The sequence below is a fragment of the Leopardus geoffroyi genome, chromosome D3, assembly GCF_018350155.1.
Source record: "Leopardus geoffroyi isolate Oge1 chromosome D3, O.geoffroyi_Oge1_pat1.0, whole genome shotgun sequence".
Lineage (NCBI taxonomy): Eukaryota > Metazoa > Chordata > Mammalia > Carnivora > Felidae > Leopardus > Leopardus geoffroyi.
Window position 1 is genome coordinate 16,238,988 of NC_059339.1, and position 16,774 is coordinate 16,255,761.

The 16,774-nt window shown below is 43.9% G+C and overlaps 1 protein-coding gene across 16 annotated transcripts in view; it reads right to left on the bottom strand.

Annotated features, from left to right (window-relative positions):
• Positions 1-16,196, bottom strand: part of CIT (citron rho-interacting serine/threonine kinase) — a 163,137-nt gene extending 146,941 nt beyond the window's left edge. For 10 of the 16 annotated variants that reach the window (XM_045458903.1, XM_045458901.1, XM_045458900.1 and 7 more), the window contains exons 1-4: positions 16,110-16,196; positions 14,942-15,191; positions 8,983-9,124; positions 1,702-1,877 (exon numbers count right to left, since the gene is read on the bottom strand). In XM_045458903.1, coding sequence (XP_045314859.1) covers positions 1,702-1,877; positions 8,983-9,124; positions 14,942-15,037 — 414 coding nt within the window. In that variant the 5' untranslated portion in view covers positions 15,038-15,191; positions 16,110-16,196. Of the gene's footprint in view, positions 1-1,701; positions 1,878-8,982; positions 9,125-14,941; positions 15,192-15,913 lie in introns of all 16 variants that reach the window. The other 6 variants (XM_045458897.1, XM_045458890.1, XM_045458887.1 and 3 more) reach the window with 4 other exon arrangements.
• Between the last annotated feature and the right edge of the window lie 578 nt (positions 16,197-16,774).

The window sequence follows — 16,774 nt, forward strand, 5'->3', positions numbered from 1 at the left end:
ACTGGAGGCCACGCAAAGCCACTGAGTCCTCAGACTCTGATCCCAACCTCCTCCTTCCAAAAGTGTAAATGATCCCCAGCTGCCTCACAAAGTGAGCTGCCATTCCAAACAGTTCTTGGGGGAATGAGGAGTTAACATTTAATAGGTACAGAGTTTCTGTTTGGGAGGATGAGAAAATTCTAGAAATAGTGGCTATGGTTGCACAACATTGGTAAATGCACTTAAGGCCAGTGAATTGTACCCTAAGAAGGATTAAAACAACCCTAATTAAATAATTAAATAATTAAATAATTAATTACAACCCTAATTAAATAATTACAACCCTAATTTTAGGGGCACCTGGGTGGCTCAGTTAAGTGCCCAACTTTGGTTCCGCTCATGATCTCATGACTCAGGAGTTTGATCCCCGCATCGGGCTCTGTGCTGACAGCTCAGAGCCTGGAGCCGGCTTCAGATTCTGTGTCTCCCTCTCTCTCTGCCCTTCCCCCACTTGCGCTCTGTCTCTCTCTCTCTCTCTCAAAAAAAAAAAAAAAAAAAAATTAAAAAAAAATTTTAAACAGTAAATTTTATGTTATGTATATTTTGCCACAATAAAAAAAGGTTCATCAGATTTCCCACCAATTACCCTCTCCCCACCCAAATGTCTCATTTCTCCCCATTTCCTAGTCCCATCTGTTCTAAACCACTAAGGAAACACACACACACACACACACACACACACACACACACACACACACATCTGTACTGCATTCTAGTACTCAAACCTCCAGAACGTCACACATACACTTCCACCTGCCACACTCCTGTCACGTCTCTCCGCCCAGAACCTGCATTCGCTCTCAGCAGTGTGAACCTCCCCTAACCGTCCCTGGCTCACTCACATCTCTCCTCACTCCCCAGCTGGTGAATTTGCTAACTGCTCTCCCTTCTGTGATGTTTAGCTGCTAAGCGCCTGCTTTATACATTTGCATTTTTTCTCCACTCTCCAAAGTTGTTTTTAAAACCCTGCAACTAACGGCCATGGAGCTTCAATTCCTTTCACGGGCTTCCCACGGAGCCGGGTACATTATCAGACACATGATGTGTGCTCGGACGTCTGTAACTAATAAATTGCTCTGAACGCCAAGGCTGATGGCAGTCTCTCTAGAAACTCGGCAAATGAATCGATATGTCTGGAGCAGCAGCCTTGTTTAAAAGAAAGAAAAACACCATGACCATAAAAAAGAAGTTCTTACCTGCTCTCAAACAAGCAACACTCTTGCCACAGGACAATTTTATTTAATTTCTTCAAAGGCCTGTTTTAAAATCAAACACATATGCCCACAACACAAGTATAGAAAATGTGCACACAACCATATGCTGCCTGACTAACCCCACAATGTGCACATGTCGAAACTGCCAGCTGACGGTCATAAAGGGTCATCTTAAATTCATTAGTTAAAAGGCCACGTTGATTCTGAATAAAATACAACTATAGAAACACAATAAAGCAATCGCGGGAAGCTTGTGAGCCCTCAAAATGAGTCAGTATCAGTTCAAGAAAAGCTGAGAACGGGAGAGCTCTTTCTGCAACTGTAATTAACCAAAGAGTCGCCGAGGAAATCTTGCTCAATCCCAGATGTCAATTCAGCAGATGATTGCCTCTGCAGTGAACATCCTGGTACAGGAAGGGGAAAGGATGTGGTGTGAAAATGCTCCTACCTGCTCTTGGGCCAACAAGGCCGTCTTCTTCATGACCTTCATGGCATAGACGTCGCCAGTTGCTCGCTCTCTTACCACCTGCACTTCAGCAAAGTGACCACAGCCCACGAGACTTCGGACTTCAAAGTCTTTTGCTGAAGGCTGGAGCTCCTGTAACTCAGCGATGGTGTCAGAATCTGCAAGAGATGTAAGAGTTACTCCCAGGTGAGTGAAGCACTTTCCGATACACGCATCTTTATGAAAGCACAAAAAAAAAAAAAAAAAAAGGAAAGAAAGAAAGGAAAAAAGTGTTCCTATGTGTTCCCTCGCTGTCAAAAGACATTTTAGTCACTTTCCCATCCGTCATGAATAATTATAAAATCAGCACAAAAGTGTTTTTATATGTTAAGTTTAAAATTAAGGGCTCCAGAAATTCCAAAGCAGTTTCCATGGTAGCTACGATTTGAATCCTGTAGACTCAGAAAATAGGAGGAGAACACAAATCAGGCTTTTCTTCTTCCTCTCTGAAGGCCACAGGGCAGCGTTTGGTCAAACACGCTTATCAGCATTTAGACTGGTTCATAATGTGACGTAAGCAACACGATTCCCAACTCAGTCGACTTTAGAGCTGACCTCCCGCTTATCCCATTCTAGTGCTACTGCGCAGTGTTATCCCACAAACCCATCTCTTTCGGATTGTCAGTAATACCTCCTTTCCCTTAATATGGAGCAGTGCTACCAAAAAGAAAAAGAAAATGGAGCCCTGACATTTGCTCTGCAGCACTGACAGGTCACACACCTGGAAGGGTTTGCAACTATCTGTTTCTTTGCCTATGGTCGTACTCCTTTTTCAAGTGCAATCTCTCAGTCAGTATCTTAGTCTGCTCAGGCTGCTGTAACAAAATACCATAGATGAGGTGGCTTAAACAACAGGCATTTATCTCTTACGGTTCTGGAGGCTGGGAAGTCCAAGATCAAAGTGCTGGCAGACCGAGTTCCTAGTGGGAACCCACTTCCTGGCTTACAGACATCCATCTTCTCACTATATCCTCACAAGATGGAGAGAGACAGAACCCTCGTCTCTCTTTTTCTTCTTCTAAGGACAACAATTCCATCACAGAGGCCCCACCTTCATGACTTCATCATCATATGAATTTGCAGGGGGACACAAACATTCAGTCCATAACAGGTGGAGATCCTGAATGTATGAAGTATGGATTAAATGGATGGCAGATTTGGAATCTACAGTATATTTACTGACTCTCTAAGAACAGTAAGCTGGGACATCACTGGGTATGCAATGACTCTCTAAGGATCTGAAAGAGGGAAGTGGAACAGCTGTAGCTGACTAAAAAATTCAATCCTGCACATTACAGAGAAGCTGCATCAAATATAGGGGTTATGCTCCAAAGGAAGACAAGAGGAACACGGAATCAAAATTATTCTGGAGAATCCTTCAGAAAGGTGCCATGATGAGACGAAGAGACTCTTGATATCCCAGACAGACACTAAAGTCCTCCAGGCATTAGAGCAGGTTGCCCTTTCCATGGTTGGGCACCAAATAAACTTGGGAGCTACATTCTAGAGCTACGCTCGGCAAGTTATTCACACAATAGGAGGAAATTAATCCAACAAGGGGAAAAGTCATTTCATTACCTATAGTCATTGAGCAGAATATTGATAAATTAGCCAATACAATTTTAATTGGTATCCACCTCCTTTCTTTGTTGTGTGGGTGGAGTCGCATTCACTTGGATCAAAGGTACACATGATGAACTCCACTGCACTGAGTGCCTTCCCACCTGTCTCTTCAGCCAGTCATCCTGAAAGCATTTCCCTTTGGTCCCTGGAGGAATCAGGCAAGCGTGGTCGGCACATCCGAATAAATTCATCATAACCACTGCGAAAAATAAATCTGGAGCACCTTTGTGGACAATTCATGCAGAAGCAAGACTGAACGCTGCACAATATCTTCCTTCTGCCCTGCCATCCCTGTGCCAAGCCCTGTCTCTCTTCCCTGCCATTTTTCCAAGTTTCTTTCAGATCAAGTATTTGAGTTTTGAATTATAATTCCCCAAATATGCTGGCTTGCAACTTCCTGGGTTGAACCTGATTATATTACTGCTTGCGCATGAAGCCAGCCTCTCCCAATTCTCTGTTAGGCCTTGGGTCCCTAAGTTGCTTACTGCATTTGTCCAACTCAACTCTGGATCCGTCGCTGTAACCACCAGGCATTTCAGTCACACAAGTAAATAAACCGCTATAGACAGAACCACAAGGATACTCAGAGTTCTGAGAAACCTTACCAAATTTTAGGTCTTTTTCCAAAGGCTTTGAATTATTCAGGTGAATGATTGAGATACTAAACTCAAGTCTATGACTATTAAAAAAAAAAAAAAAAAAAAAGACGATTCACAATTTCCCTCCATGCCAGCAGCTTCTGTGATTCCAAAACCACATCACACTTCAGCCCTGCACACTGTTAGCTACAGCATTTAAGTACCGAATATTGAGGTGGAAATGAAGACCCAAAGCATGGTAATGAAAAGGCAGTCAAAGCGTGACCTTGTCAGATAAACATTTGGACCCAGGGGCAAAAGCCAATACAGCACAGTGTATCGCTTCCTTTTCTGAAACTCAGTCATTCAACATTTCAATTTCTAGGAATTTGTCCTTCACAGAAACGTTAGCAGATGTGCTCGAAATAGACAGGAAGATATTCATCATGAGCACTGCTTGTAACAGAAAAATAATCAGAAATGACCTAAAGGTCCATCAGCAGGGAAGTGGAATCGACCTAAAAGTCCCACCCACATAAAACCATATTAGGCACATGAGGTAGCTCAATCTCCACTAGAATATGTTACATATTCTTTAAGGGCAGGAATTTTTGTCAGTGCTGATCACTACTGTGAACACAGTACCTAAAACGGAACCTGGCACACAGCAAGTGCTCCGTAAATATTTGTTGAGTAAATATAATGCTAAGTGAGCAAAGCTAGTAGCAAAATATTACATACATATGATCCACTTTGTGTAAAATTAAACAAAAGTAATGTTAGAACATACACGCAAAGGGTTGATAACTGCTTGTTGACTGGTACGCATGAGCTCATTACATTATTCTCTTTACCTTAAGACCCACTTCAAAATGTCCATAATATTTTATAAGGACAAAAAAAATTGCAACACTATGCACCAAACTGTTAACAGCAGTTATCTTAGATAAGATTTTGAGGGATATTCTCTCATTTTGACCTTTTATTTATTTTTATTTTTAATTTATTAGACAGAGAAAAAGGAAGAGAGTGCAAGAGTAGGGGAGAGGGGCGGGGGGGAGAGAGAGAGAGAGAGAGAGAGAGAGAGAGGGAGGATCCCAAGCAAGTTCCAAGCTCAGCCCAATGTAGGGCTCGATCCCACGACCCTGGATGGTGACCTGAGCCAAAATCAAGAGCTCATATAATTAAATAAACATGGGGTGCTTCGATGGCTCAGCCAGTTAGAGCTGTTTATTTAATTTTTTTTATCATTTGGACCTTTTATACATTTAACTTTGTATTATGTTTAGAATCGGAAAAAAAATTTCTTATAGTTATAACTCGCCCATACATACTACAGTTGTTAACATACAGAAGCTTTTGCCTACAGTAAATGTAGCTGAAAGAGTTTAGGATTAAAGCTACCGTCAAACCACCAAGAATAGTCCAATGTCAACAATTATCAACACTTCGTTATTCATGTTTTATTTTTTTAAGTTTATACACACACACACACACGCACGCACGCACACACAAGCGGGGGAGGGGCAGAGAGAGAGAGAGTGAGAGAGAGAGAGAATCCCAAGCAGGCTCCACACTGCCAGGGCAGAGCCTGACACAGGACTCAAGCCCACGAACCGTGAGATCATGACCTGAGCCGAGTGAGACGCCCGGCCGAGCCACCCAGGAACCCCCTATTCATGTTTTAATATCAGTTTATTTTTTACACAAATTCTACAATACAATACTTACAATTTTGCCCCTTAACTTTGTCCACTCAGCAATATAATCATTCGACCAATATTTACTGAACATCTATCATGTGCCAGACACTGTTTTAGGCACTGGGAATAGAACAGTAATTAAGAAACAAAAATCTCTTCCCTGGGTTCCCAGATGTGGGTTCCCTGTCCTACTTTGGCTCCAGCTAGGGATACCACTTCGGGGCCATACCCGCTGTCTCATTTCCTCCAACGGTCTCCATGCAGTAGCATGGAGTAGCAACGGTCTCTTATGCAGTAGCAACTTTTGGGCCCTTCTACCCATGTAAGAACACTTAGATTCCAAAACAGAAACTTAAAAAGAGGTTGGGGGGGGCGGGGCCAGGGGAACCAGACATACTAATGTAATCACCCTTTTCCAATCACAGCCTCTCAGCCGTACTCTCCAGGAAGCCTCTTCAAAAATATGAAACAGTTCCTTGCAAGAGAATTCTATTAGAAAAATCTACATTTCGCTAAGCCTAAGCCCCCTGATTACTGAATGAGTCTAGAAGATCCACTACTTTAAAGTAACCAGAGGGCAGACTCAAGACTAATGAAGGAGCCGGTAGATGGCTTGATAAATTAGTCTGTCTCATAATTTCCCTTCCCCTCCCACTCCCTATTTGAGGATTTAAATATTCAAGAAAATAAGGTGGGAGTTTATTCAAATAAATATGGAATAATGAATAGTACCCAAGTACATTTCAAAGTTAAAGACCTACAATATATTAAATTTACATGGAAGCTGGTGGCTACCATTACTGGGTAACATTTATTATCTCCTGTGTGCCAGGCAACGTAAGCCTAATCTGTGCACTAACTCATTCAAGCCCCACACAGCCTTATTGGATATGCATTTTCCCCATTTTGCAGATAAGGAAACAGAAAAGACAAGTGGACATACACTAATTTTATCTACTCAAAACTCTCAGCTCCTTTGGGCACTTCCACATCCCCTATTCCATGAGACCCTGGTAACTGCAGTGCCCTGAACCCCTAGGCACCCAGATGAGGCCCATAACACTTGACATCCTGGCCCGGCTCCTGGTCACGGGGTAGACAGATGACCCAGAACAGAACCACTTAAAATCTTTCCTGGGGATCCTATTAATATAGAGAGTGGAAAATAAATATTGCATAAGGTGTGGTAGCCATCTCCAAAGATGGTGCCAACGAATCATACACACACCTCCTAGAACTCACGCCCTTATGTCTAGACTCCCTGGCACATGGAATCTGGGCAGCCCCACGACTCACTTCAAACAAGACAATGCAGCCAAAGAGATCTTATGTCCCTTCCACACCTAAGCCCTAAGAAGTCCCGGCAGTTTCCACCTTGGTGCTTTTGAAAGCCCTGAGATACCATGTAAGAAGTCGACATCTCTACTAGAGAGACCATGTAGATCAGAGGTCAGCAAGCTTTTCTTTAAGGGCCAGAGAATAAATATTTAAGGCTCTGTAAGCCATATGGTCTCAGTCACCACTACTCAAAGGCCTTGTAGTGTGACAGCAGCCACAGGCAGTACGTGAACAAATGGGCCTGGCCAACACCTTCCAGTAAAACTTGCTTTACAAAACAGGGATCCCAGGCTGTAGTTGGCTAACCCTTGATGGAGAGACCACACAGGGAAGCCACTTGGAGAGCAAGAGGCCCGGAGACTTCACAGAGACAGGGAAAGGCCCCATCATCCCAGAGTCCCAGCCGAGTCCAGCCTTCTAGGCAACATACCAGACACTGTGCAGGCCATCTTGGACTTTCTAGACCAGGAGAGTCCTGGGTGCCTGCAATCTTAGCCCAAGTCACATGGAGTGGAAACATCCTCAACCCACAGATTCATGAGGGGTAATACAACGATTATGGTTTCAGACCACTATAGTTCAAGGTGCATGGTTACACAGCAAAGTCGCATAAGGGAGGGTTTCTCAAACTCAGGACTACTGAAATTTTGGACCAGATAATTCTATGCTATTCTGTCATTGCAGGAAGGTCAGCATTATCTCTGGCTTCACCCACTAGATGCCAGGAGCACCCTTCCCTGCAAGTTGTGACAACCGAAAATGTCTCCCAAACATTGCCAAGTGTCCAGGGTGGGGGCGTAGGGGGTGCAAAACCACCACTGGCCAAAAAACACTGATGTAAAGTAATAAAATACAAAACTGGGACACCAGCAGCCCACTCCCCCACATTGAGGAAGACACGAACAGGGTGTGGCCAAGGCCGATTTATGACTTTCATAGGCCCTAGGTACATCTGCCTTCATCAGCCTCTTCCTCCATTAAAAAAAAAAAAAAAAAAAATCAGGGGGCGCCTGAGTGGCTCAGTTGGTTAAGCCTCCAACTTCGGCTCAGGTCATGATCTCACTGTTTGTGGGTTCGAGCCCCGCATCAGGCTCTGTGCTGACAGCTTGGAGCCTGGAGCCTGCTTCGGATTCTGTGTCTCCCTCTCTCTCTCTGCCCCTCCCCTGCTCACGCTCACTCACTATCTCTCTCTCTCTCAAAAATAAATAAACATTAAAAAAAGTCAAAAATTATATTTTATGATACCACTGACAAAAGGATAAATATAACCCAAAATCACTATAATTATTTTGTTCATAGTTTTCTTGTTTCAAACTAAATTTAAATTAAGTTAATGAAAATAAGTGCAATTTATTAAAGTTAAATACTGTGCCTGCTATGCCTGCAGGATTATCAGCCCTGAGTAGGTATAAGGATAGAGCCAGTGGGGCGCCTGGGTGGCTCCGTCGGTTAAGCGTCCGACTTCAGCTCGGGTCACGATCTCACGGTTCGTGAGTTCGAGCCCCACGTCGGGCTCTGTGCTGACAGGTCGGAGCCTGGAGCCTGCTTCGGATTCTGTGTCTCTCTCTCTCTGACCCTCCCCCATCCATGCTCTGTCTCTGTCTCAAAAATAAATAAAAATTAAAAAAAAAAAAAAAAAAAAAAAAGGATGGAGCCAGAGGACTAACTCACGTACCTGGATCCAGCCATGCCTGAAGTTTGACCCATCCCTGGATGGGCTTCATGAGCTCAGTTTTGTGAGCCATAAATTCACTTTTTTGGCCTAAGCTAGTTTGAGTTGAGTTTCTGTCACTTGCAACCAGGAGACCTGACTTATCTGTTCTCCCAAATGCAACAGGTGGAAACTGACCTTAAAACTGAGTCTGCCTTCCTCAGAGCAGAGTTCCTACTCACTACCACCAACCACTAACTCATTCTGCCTCGGGCATTTTTGCAGTTTTCTCTCCCAGAACACTTTTCCAGAAAAACCTCTCCAAACTTACATTTGCGGACAAAGTTGCTCACGTGCTTAATCTTCATCAGAGCAGGCTGACTGCATTCTTCAAAGAGAACGAAGAGGGCATCTAATATCCCTTCTCGGGAAAGAGGAGACATCTGCTGTTGAGTCAGAAAGGGTGGTTTCCCCTAAAAACAGCAAACAGCAGATGGAGACACTGTCAATAATGAAAAGCTTTGATCAATAACATCCACACAGAGTAAATTACAAGCCACCAACTCTAACTGCTCACGACACACGCTAACAGCACAATTCTGTGGCTTCATTCTTTAAAGCGACATCAATGGAGAGTCATTAAGTTATCACTTGTACAATTCCATTATTGTGGGCATCTTTCACCAGTGCCTGGGAAGAAAACCTTCACGAGCGTGCCATTAATAAGAAAAGGCCCCTCCTTCTTAACAGTCTGAGGCTCACGGGAACATTTACTCCAGACCCTGCTGGTTCTGACGTGTTTCCATGTCTCTACAATAGGACACAATGATTGCTACATCTTTCAAGTGCGCCCAGAGGTTTGCTAATATAACTGCAGTTTCTTTAATTTACTTGAACAATCTAAAGTAGTGTGAACGAAGTGCCCACACTGAAGCTGAATTTATTCATGACCTAGACCAACAGTTCCAGACTGGCAGACTGTATCTAGCCCACAGACATGTTTTGTTTGGCCTGCGGCATTTATTTATTTTTATTTTTTTTTTAAGTTTATTTCATTTTTGAGAGAGACAGAGTGTGAGCAGGGGAGGGGCAGAGAGAGAGGGAGACACAGAATCCAAAGCAGGCTCCAGGCTCTGACCTGTCAGCACAGAGTCAGACTCAGACCTCGAACTCACGAACCGCAAGATCATGACCTGAGCCAACAGTCATGATCAGACGCTTAACCAACTGAGCCACCCAGGCACCCCAGGCCTGCAGCACTTAAATTTGAATTTTCTGCCAATATTGAAAAATCAGGAAATTCCATTCAAAAGAAAGGGTGGGATTTGAGGGTTCTCCTAAAATACTGGAGGATTGGGCAACATTGTCCCACATTCCCGTCTGGTGATGCTGAGCTGTGGTTGAGTGATGCTGCCCCTCTGTAGTGAATGTGTTCAGCAGTTCACTGCAGACCTTGCTGCCAGTCTTCCATCTGGCCCATGTGACTCACTTATACTCACTTCCTGGCCCCTAGGGACATGAGTTTGCAACCTCTGGTCTAGAGCAAAGATTTCCATGGGCCAGGCTATGGAGTGTGTGGGGTCTCTCTGCCAAGATGGCCACCAACAGGCCCTCTAACTCTGTAGGTGCTGCCGCCACTCCCATCAAGAGCCAGAGTCTATTTCTCCTCCCCTTGAATCTGTACTTCCTCTGTGACTTGCTTTAAGCAACAGAAGGTGACACAAGTGACACTGTGCCAGTTCTGGGCAGAGTTCTAAAGGAGCCTAGCACCGTCTGCTTTTCTCTTTGGGGAAGCCAGTCGCCATGTAAAAAAGCTTAGACCAGACGGGGGTCAGCAAACTATGGCCCATAGGCCAATCTGGCCCACTGCCTGTTTTTATAAATAAAGTTTTATTGGAACACAGCCACACCCATTCATTTACATACTGTGGCTGCTTTTGTGCTACAGTGGCAGAGTTGAATAGTTGGAGCCACTCCCAAAGCCTAAAATATTTATTATTTACAGAAGAAAGTTACCAGCCCTGGGTTAGACTACTGAATAATGAAGGACTTCATAGAGAAGTCAGCTAGAGGAAAAGTCAGATGCCCCAGTCAGCAGTCAGCACCCAGATGTTCCAGTCCCAGCCAAGCTCCCAACATAATATGGCCCCTTGAGTGACCCCAGCTGACATCACAGGGTAGAACAGAACTGCCTAGTTGAATCCAAATAACCCACAGAATCAGAAGAAAAATAAATCATTGCTGCTTTAAACTTTGTGAATGGTTTCTTACACAGCACTGGATAATAGAAACAGACTGGTTACATTGAATCACCCGAAGAACTTAGCCAAAAAACAACAAAAAAATTCTCTGGTGCTATCCCCGACCTACTGAGTGAGAATTTTCTAGGTTGTGGCTTAGAATCTGTTTTTTTGTTTTTTTATGTTTACTTATTTTTGAGAGAGGGAGAGACCAAGAACAAGCAGGGGAGGGGCAGAGACAGAGGGGGACACAGAATCCGAAGCTGGTTCCAGGCTCTAAGCTGTCAGCACAGAGCTCAAAGCGGGACTCGAACTCACAAACTGTGAGATCATGCCCTGAGCCGAAGTCGGATGCTTAACCCACTGAACCACTCAGGTGCCCCTAAAATCTGTTTTATTAGCAAGCTCATCAAGAAATTCAAACCTCAGCCAGGTATGTGAAGCACTGGGTCACAAGCCACCATACCTGTCACTTTATAGTTCTGCCACAAACTCCAAAAATTAATAAGCCTTTGTTCCTTTGTTCTTTATTAGTTTGGACTAACTACAGCAGCAGTTCCCAAATACAGTACTAATTCTTAACAAAGTTCTCAAGTTGGCCAAAAATGAGAAAAAATGAACACCTCATAATGATTTGTCTATAAAGCTAAATATATTCAAATTTTAAAGTGGTCTTTTTTTTCTGAAGTAATATCCTTCCTTTGTTGCGTTTCTTAAAAAAAATTTTTTGGGGCGCATGGGTAGCTCAGTCGGTTGGGTGTCCGACTTCAGCTCAGGTCATGATCTTGCAGCTTGTGAGTTCAAGCCCCGCGTCGGGCTCTGTGCTGACAGCTCAGAACCTGGAGCCTCTTCAGATTCTGTGTCTTTCTCTCTCTCTCTACCCCTCCCCTGCTCACACTCAGTCTCTCTGTCTCTCAAAAATAAATAAACATTAAAAAAAAAAATTTTTTTTTAATGTTTATTTTTTAAATTTTTTTTAACGTTTATTTATTTTTGAGACAGGGAGAGACAGAGCATGAACAGGGAAGGGTCAGAGAGAGGGAGACACAGAATCCAAAGCAGGCTCCAGGCTCTGAGCTGTCAGCACAGAGCCCGACGCGGGGCTCGAACTCACGGACCGCGAGATCATGACCTGAGCCGAAGTCGGCCGCTTAACCGACTGAGCCACCCAGGCGCCCCTTAATGTTTATTTTTGAGAGGGAGAGAGACAGAGCATGAGTGGGGTAGGGGCAGAGAGAGAGGGAGGCACAGAGTCCTAACTAGGCTCCAGGATCTGAGCTGTCAGCACAGAGCCCGATGTGAGGCTTGAACTCATGAACTGGAAGTTCATGACCTAAGCCACCCAGTCACCCCTGTTGGTATTTCTTAAAATGTCCCTTATTTATATATAAAAAAAAAAAAAAAAAAAAGTCCCTTATTTTTGAAATGAAAGGACTGGAGATAATAGGCCTTTCTCTGTACATCCTTTACTTGGCAAAATAAAAAGCTGGCAAACCTAGATTAGCCCAGCAAATTTGTGAAACTTTGCTGGCTCAAAAACCTAAAAATCTGCCGCCCGCCAACAGAGAAGTCGTTGGAAAGTTAAGCAGAATGTTAGTAGAAGCTAAGACCCAATCTAGAGTACTTCCCTGGATGGAAAACAAAATCACTACTCTATCTAAACCTTGGTAAAATAGCACTGTACGGGAAAGAACAGTATCCAATGCCTGTTCAGACAATTGTCATGTGTATGCTACAGTTGCAAATAATAGCAGTCATGGGCGCAGGGAGGAACTCTTCATTAAAAAAAGATGAACTGGGGATCTACCCACAATCCTTGCTTCTATAATGACACTTAAATATAATATACATTTAATAAACTCTGACACACATTGGCAATGTCGCCAGTGGTTACATGTCCGATCTCTGGAGCTTGGCGCTGCCATTTACAAGCTGCATGATCCTCGACGAGTCCTTGCCTCTCTTGCTGCCTGTCTCCTCCTATTTAAAACGTAAGTCAAAACAGTCCTTACATCTGTTCTGATGTGAGATAATCAGGAGCACGCTGGTCCTGTACCCAGCTCTCTGGAAGCCACACTTGTTACATAATGAGCACACTATAAGCCCTTAGTAAATTTTGTAAGAAGTTGGAAAAGTTTTGGAGTAAAATGTAGAGGGGCTAAAATGTGGCAGTACTCCAGTCAGCTAGGGTCAGAGGCAGACTATTCATTTGTGAAAAATATCTCATGGCTTAAAATGGCAACAGGGAAGATGGCATAGAACAACCTAAGCCTTCAGTCTGTCTCCACTGATCTGTTTGAACATTCCCCAATACCAGTATTTTGGGGGGAAAATGTCATCAAAAAAGTATTAGTATTTGTCATCATACAGGTATCCATGCATAAATACCCTCCTAAATATAATTACTGTTAAGTAAACATAAAATTTAAAATATAATTTAAATAAATATAAATTAAAATAAAATTTAAAAATAGAGTTACTGTTAAGTAAACATTACTGGGGCACCTGGCTGGCTCAGTCAGTAGAGCATGCAACTCCTGATCTCAGAGTTCTGAGCTCAAGTCCCACATGGGGTGTAAAGATTACTTAAAATCTTTTTTTAAAAATGTATCATTACTAGGGCACCTGGCTGGCTCAGTCACCTGGGTGGCTCAGTTGGTTAAGCGTCCAACTTCAGCTCAGGTCATGATCTCAAGGTTCATGAGTTCGAGGCTCACATCGAGCTTTGTGCTAATAGCTTGGAACCTGAAGCCTGCTTTGGGTTCTGTGTCTCCCTCTCTCTCTGACCCACCCCTGCTTGTGCTCTCTCTCTCAAAATTAAATAAAAACATTAAAATTTTTTTTTAAATTTATCATTACCATAACTAATATCATTTCTACACTTAACATTAATAATAGTTACCATTTATAACTATTGGCTTATCAAGAGCTAAGTGCTTTACATAAATTATCATTTAATCCTCATGACAACCCTCTGAATTTGGTGCTCTAACCTCTATTTTCAAGAGTGGCAAATGCAGGCACCTTAGTAATTCAGCTGGTTGAACGTCTGACTCTTGGTTTTCAGCTCAGGTCACGATCTCATGGTTTGTGAGTTTGAGCCCCCACATCTGGCTCCACACTGACAGTGCAGAGCCTGCTTGGGACTCTCTCTCCCTTTCTCTTTGCCTGTCACCCATTCATGCACTCTCTCAAAATAAATAAAATAAATCTTAAAAAAAAAAAAAAAAAAAGAGTGGCAAATGGGTTCAGAGAAGGCAAATGAGTCACTCAAGGTAACACAGCTAACTAGTGTGGGGCCAGGATTCAAACCTAAATCTTCACTACTATCCATATTGTCCCCATGACTTGTGAATATATAAGTCAAACAAGGATTTCTACACCAACAATGTTTCATCTACATCAAAAACAAAAGAATTAGAAATCCACTTGGAAATTATTTCCTGATAGTAAGCTTTAATACTTCTGGAGTGATAGAAATATTTTATATCTTTTTTTCTTTCTTTCTTTCTTTTTTTTTTTTTTTAAGTAGGCTTCATACCCAGCACAGAGCCCAACATGGGGCTTGAAGTCAGGACCCTGAGATCAAGAGTCAGATGCCCAACCGACTGAGCCACCCATGCAACCCAGAAATGCTCTATTTCTTGAGTGGACTATGGTTTTCACAGGTGTGGGTATTTATCAAGCTTTGTTTTGTTTGTTTTAAATAAACATCTCTTGAATGAAAATAGGATTACACCTATAGCAATTATGGTCAAATATTTTCTTGATAAATTTTGTTTTTCTTTCTTTAATAAAAGGACAACACTTAGTATAGATGTGTAAAGTGTGAGAAATGATTTTTAAAAAAAAGAGAGAGATCTCCTTTCAAGGACAAGTTCAGCTATCTACTCCTCTGTCTGTACAATGGCTCCTTTTTCCAAAACTATCAGCAATATAAAACATCCAATGAGATTTCTCCTAGAAGATTAGCCTCAGTCCTATAAGGATAAGAGTAACAAGGAGGGGCCAAAGGAACACACGCAGGTGAAGGAGTTGGCAGCCTGTTACCTGGAAGAAATGATTCAACCTGGAGGCCCGGCTGGCAATGGGTTCAGCAGCACCAGCGTCCAGCAGATTCCTTGCTCCATATTTGAACTTCAACATCTCTCCAAAGGTGAAGAGATATAGGAGCAGAGCAAGTGTGTGCTACCAATTTGAGGAGGAAGAGCCTGAAAAATCCTGATCTTCTTCAAGATGTTGGGCACAGGGAGGTAAAAACAGTCACCACACAGGTCTTAGGAAGTTCAGTCTGGCAAATCTGACATTAAAGAGCAGATTTTTATTCACTGTAACAGGAGGTAATACACTTATCTGATATAGTCTCTTACTTATAAATAAATTATCTACTCCACCTATAGTGTAAGCCCTTATGGAGCTCCACAAGGGCTTACACAGAGCCAGGACACATAGCAAGTTCTAATAAATACTTACAGAATCAATGACTTAAATAAGTAAATGATATAGTATGTTGGAAAGTAATACGTGCTACAGGGGTTAAAAAAGGAGAGAGGGAGAGAGCAAGGTAAGGGCAATTGGTGGTGTGAGCAATTTTTAACAGTGTAGTCAGAGTAGACTTCACTGAGAAGGTAACATCTGAAGCAAAACCTGAAGTGGGTAAGCAGTTAAGTCTTGCTGATGGGCGGGAGAGGGAAGAAAAGTGTGCCGGGCAAAGGGAACAGCCAGAACTAAGACTCTGAGGCAGGACCTGGCCTTCGCTAACAACAGCAGGGAGACGAGAGTGACTGGAGTGGCTGGAGCAGAGGGAAAGGCACTGGAAGTAGGAGGTGACGGATGATACCAAAAGTGAAGACACAAAATTGTCACGATCACACGGATAATAGGGAGCTGCCGCGCTCCACTAGCCGGAATAATGCAGTTAATACGGACAGGAAAATGAGGCAGGGCGGATCACACACGGGACCCCACCCTGTTTAAGAAGGATCTCACAATTCCTCCCGCCCCACGGCACCACCCCCAGACCTTTCAGCTCCCTCGGAGGGGGACCCGCGCACCTCCAGCCTGGGAAGACCCTCAGGCCCCCAGCAGCCTTGGAGGCGGCAACAACGCCCTCCCCGCAGCGGGAGGGAAAGCCGGGACTGGTGTGGGTGGAGGCGGCCTATCCCCGGGTTTGCAGAGTGGGGTGGGGGAGATATGGGCGTGCAGGGTTCACACTCACGCTCCGCCGACCCAGCCAGTGCGCGTTCCGCTCCGCCCGAGGTCTCCCGCCTCTGCATTTGAACCCCGAACAGCGTGGGCGGGGTTCAGCCGTGTCCGGACCAATCAGAGTGCCCGCTTCTAGGAGGAACAGCTGCGTGTCAACAAAGTTCCGCCTAACTCCTAAAAGGGATAGAGGAAGTGGAAGGGAGAACCAATCAGATTGTTACTCCCTTTGACTCGTGACCAATGGAAAACGGGCAAGGGCAAGCGCGGCCGGGCAGGTCCTGGAAGTTTGAAATTGACGGTTAAGCAGGGTGCTGCATTTATGGAATCGTTTGTTTGTGTCTAGGATCCCTGAGGAGGTCGCCAGGGCGCTGTCCTCTGTCTCCTTGCGAGGAGGAAGACAGCCAGGCCGCCTTGGTTTCCTTGTTCCTTAAATCTGGCCAAAGTAGGGGGCACCTGGGTGGCTCAGTCGGCTAAGCCTCGGACTTCGGCTCAGGTCGTGATCTCACGGCTCCTGAGTTCGAGCCCCGCCTTTGGCTCTGGGTTGACAGCTTGGAGCCTGGAGCCTGCTTCGGATTCCGTGCCTCCCTCTCTGTCTGCTCTTCCCTCGCTTGTTCTGTCTCTCAAAAAATAAACATTTTTTAAAAATTGGCTGAAGTAAGAAGTGTTTGCTATTTGGGG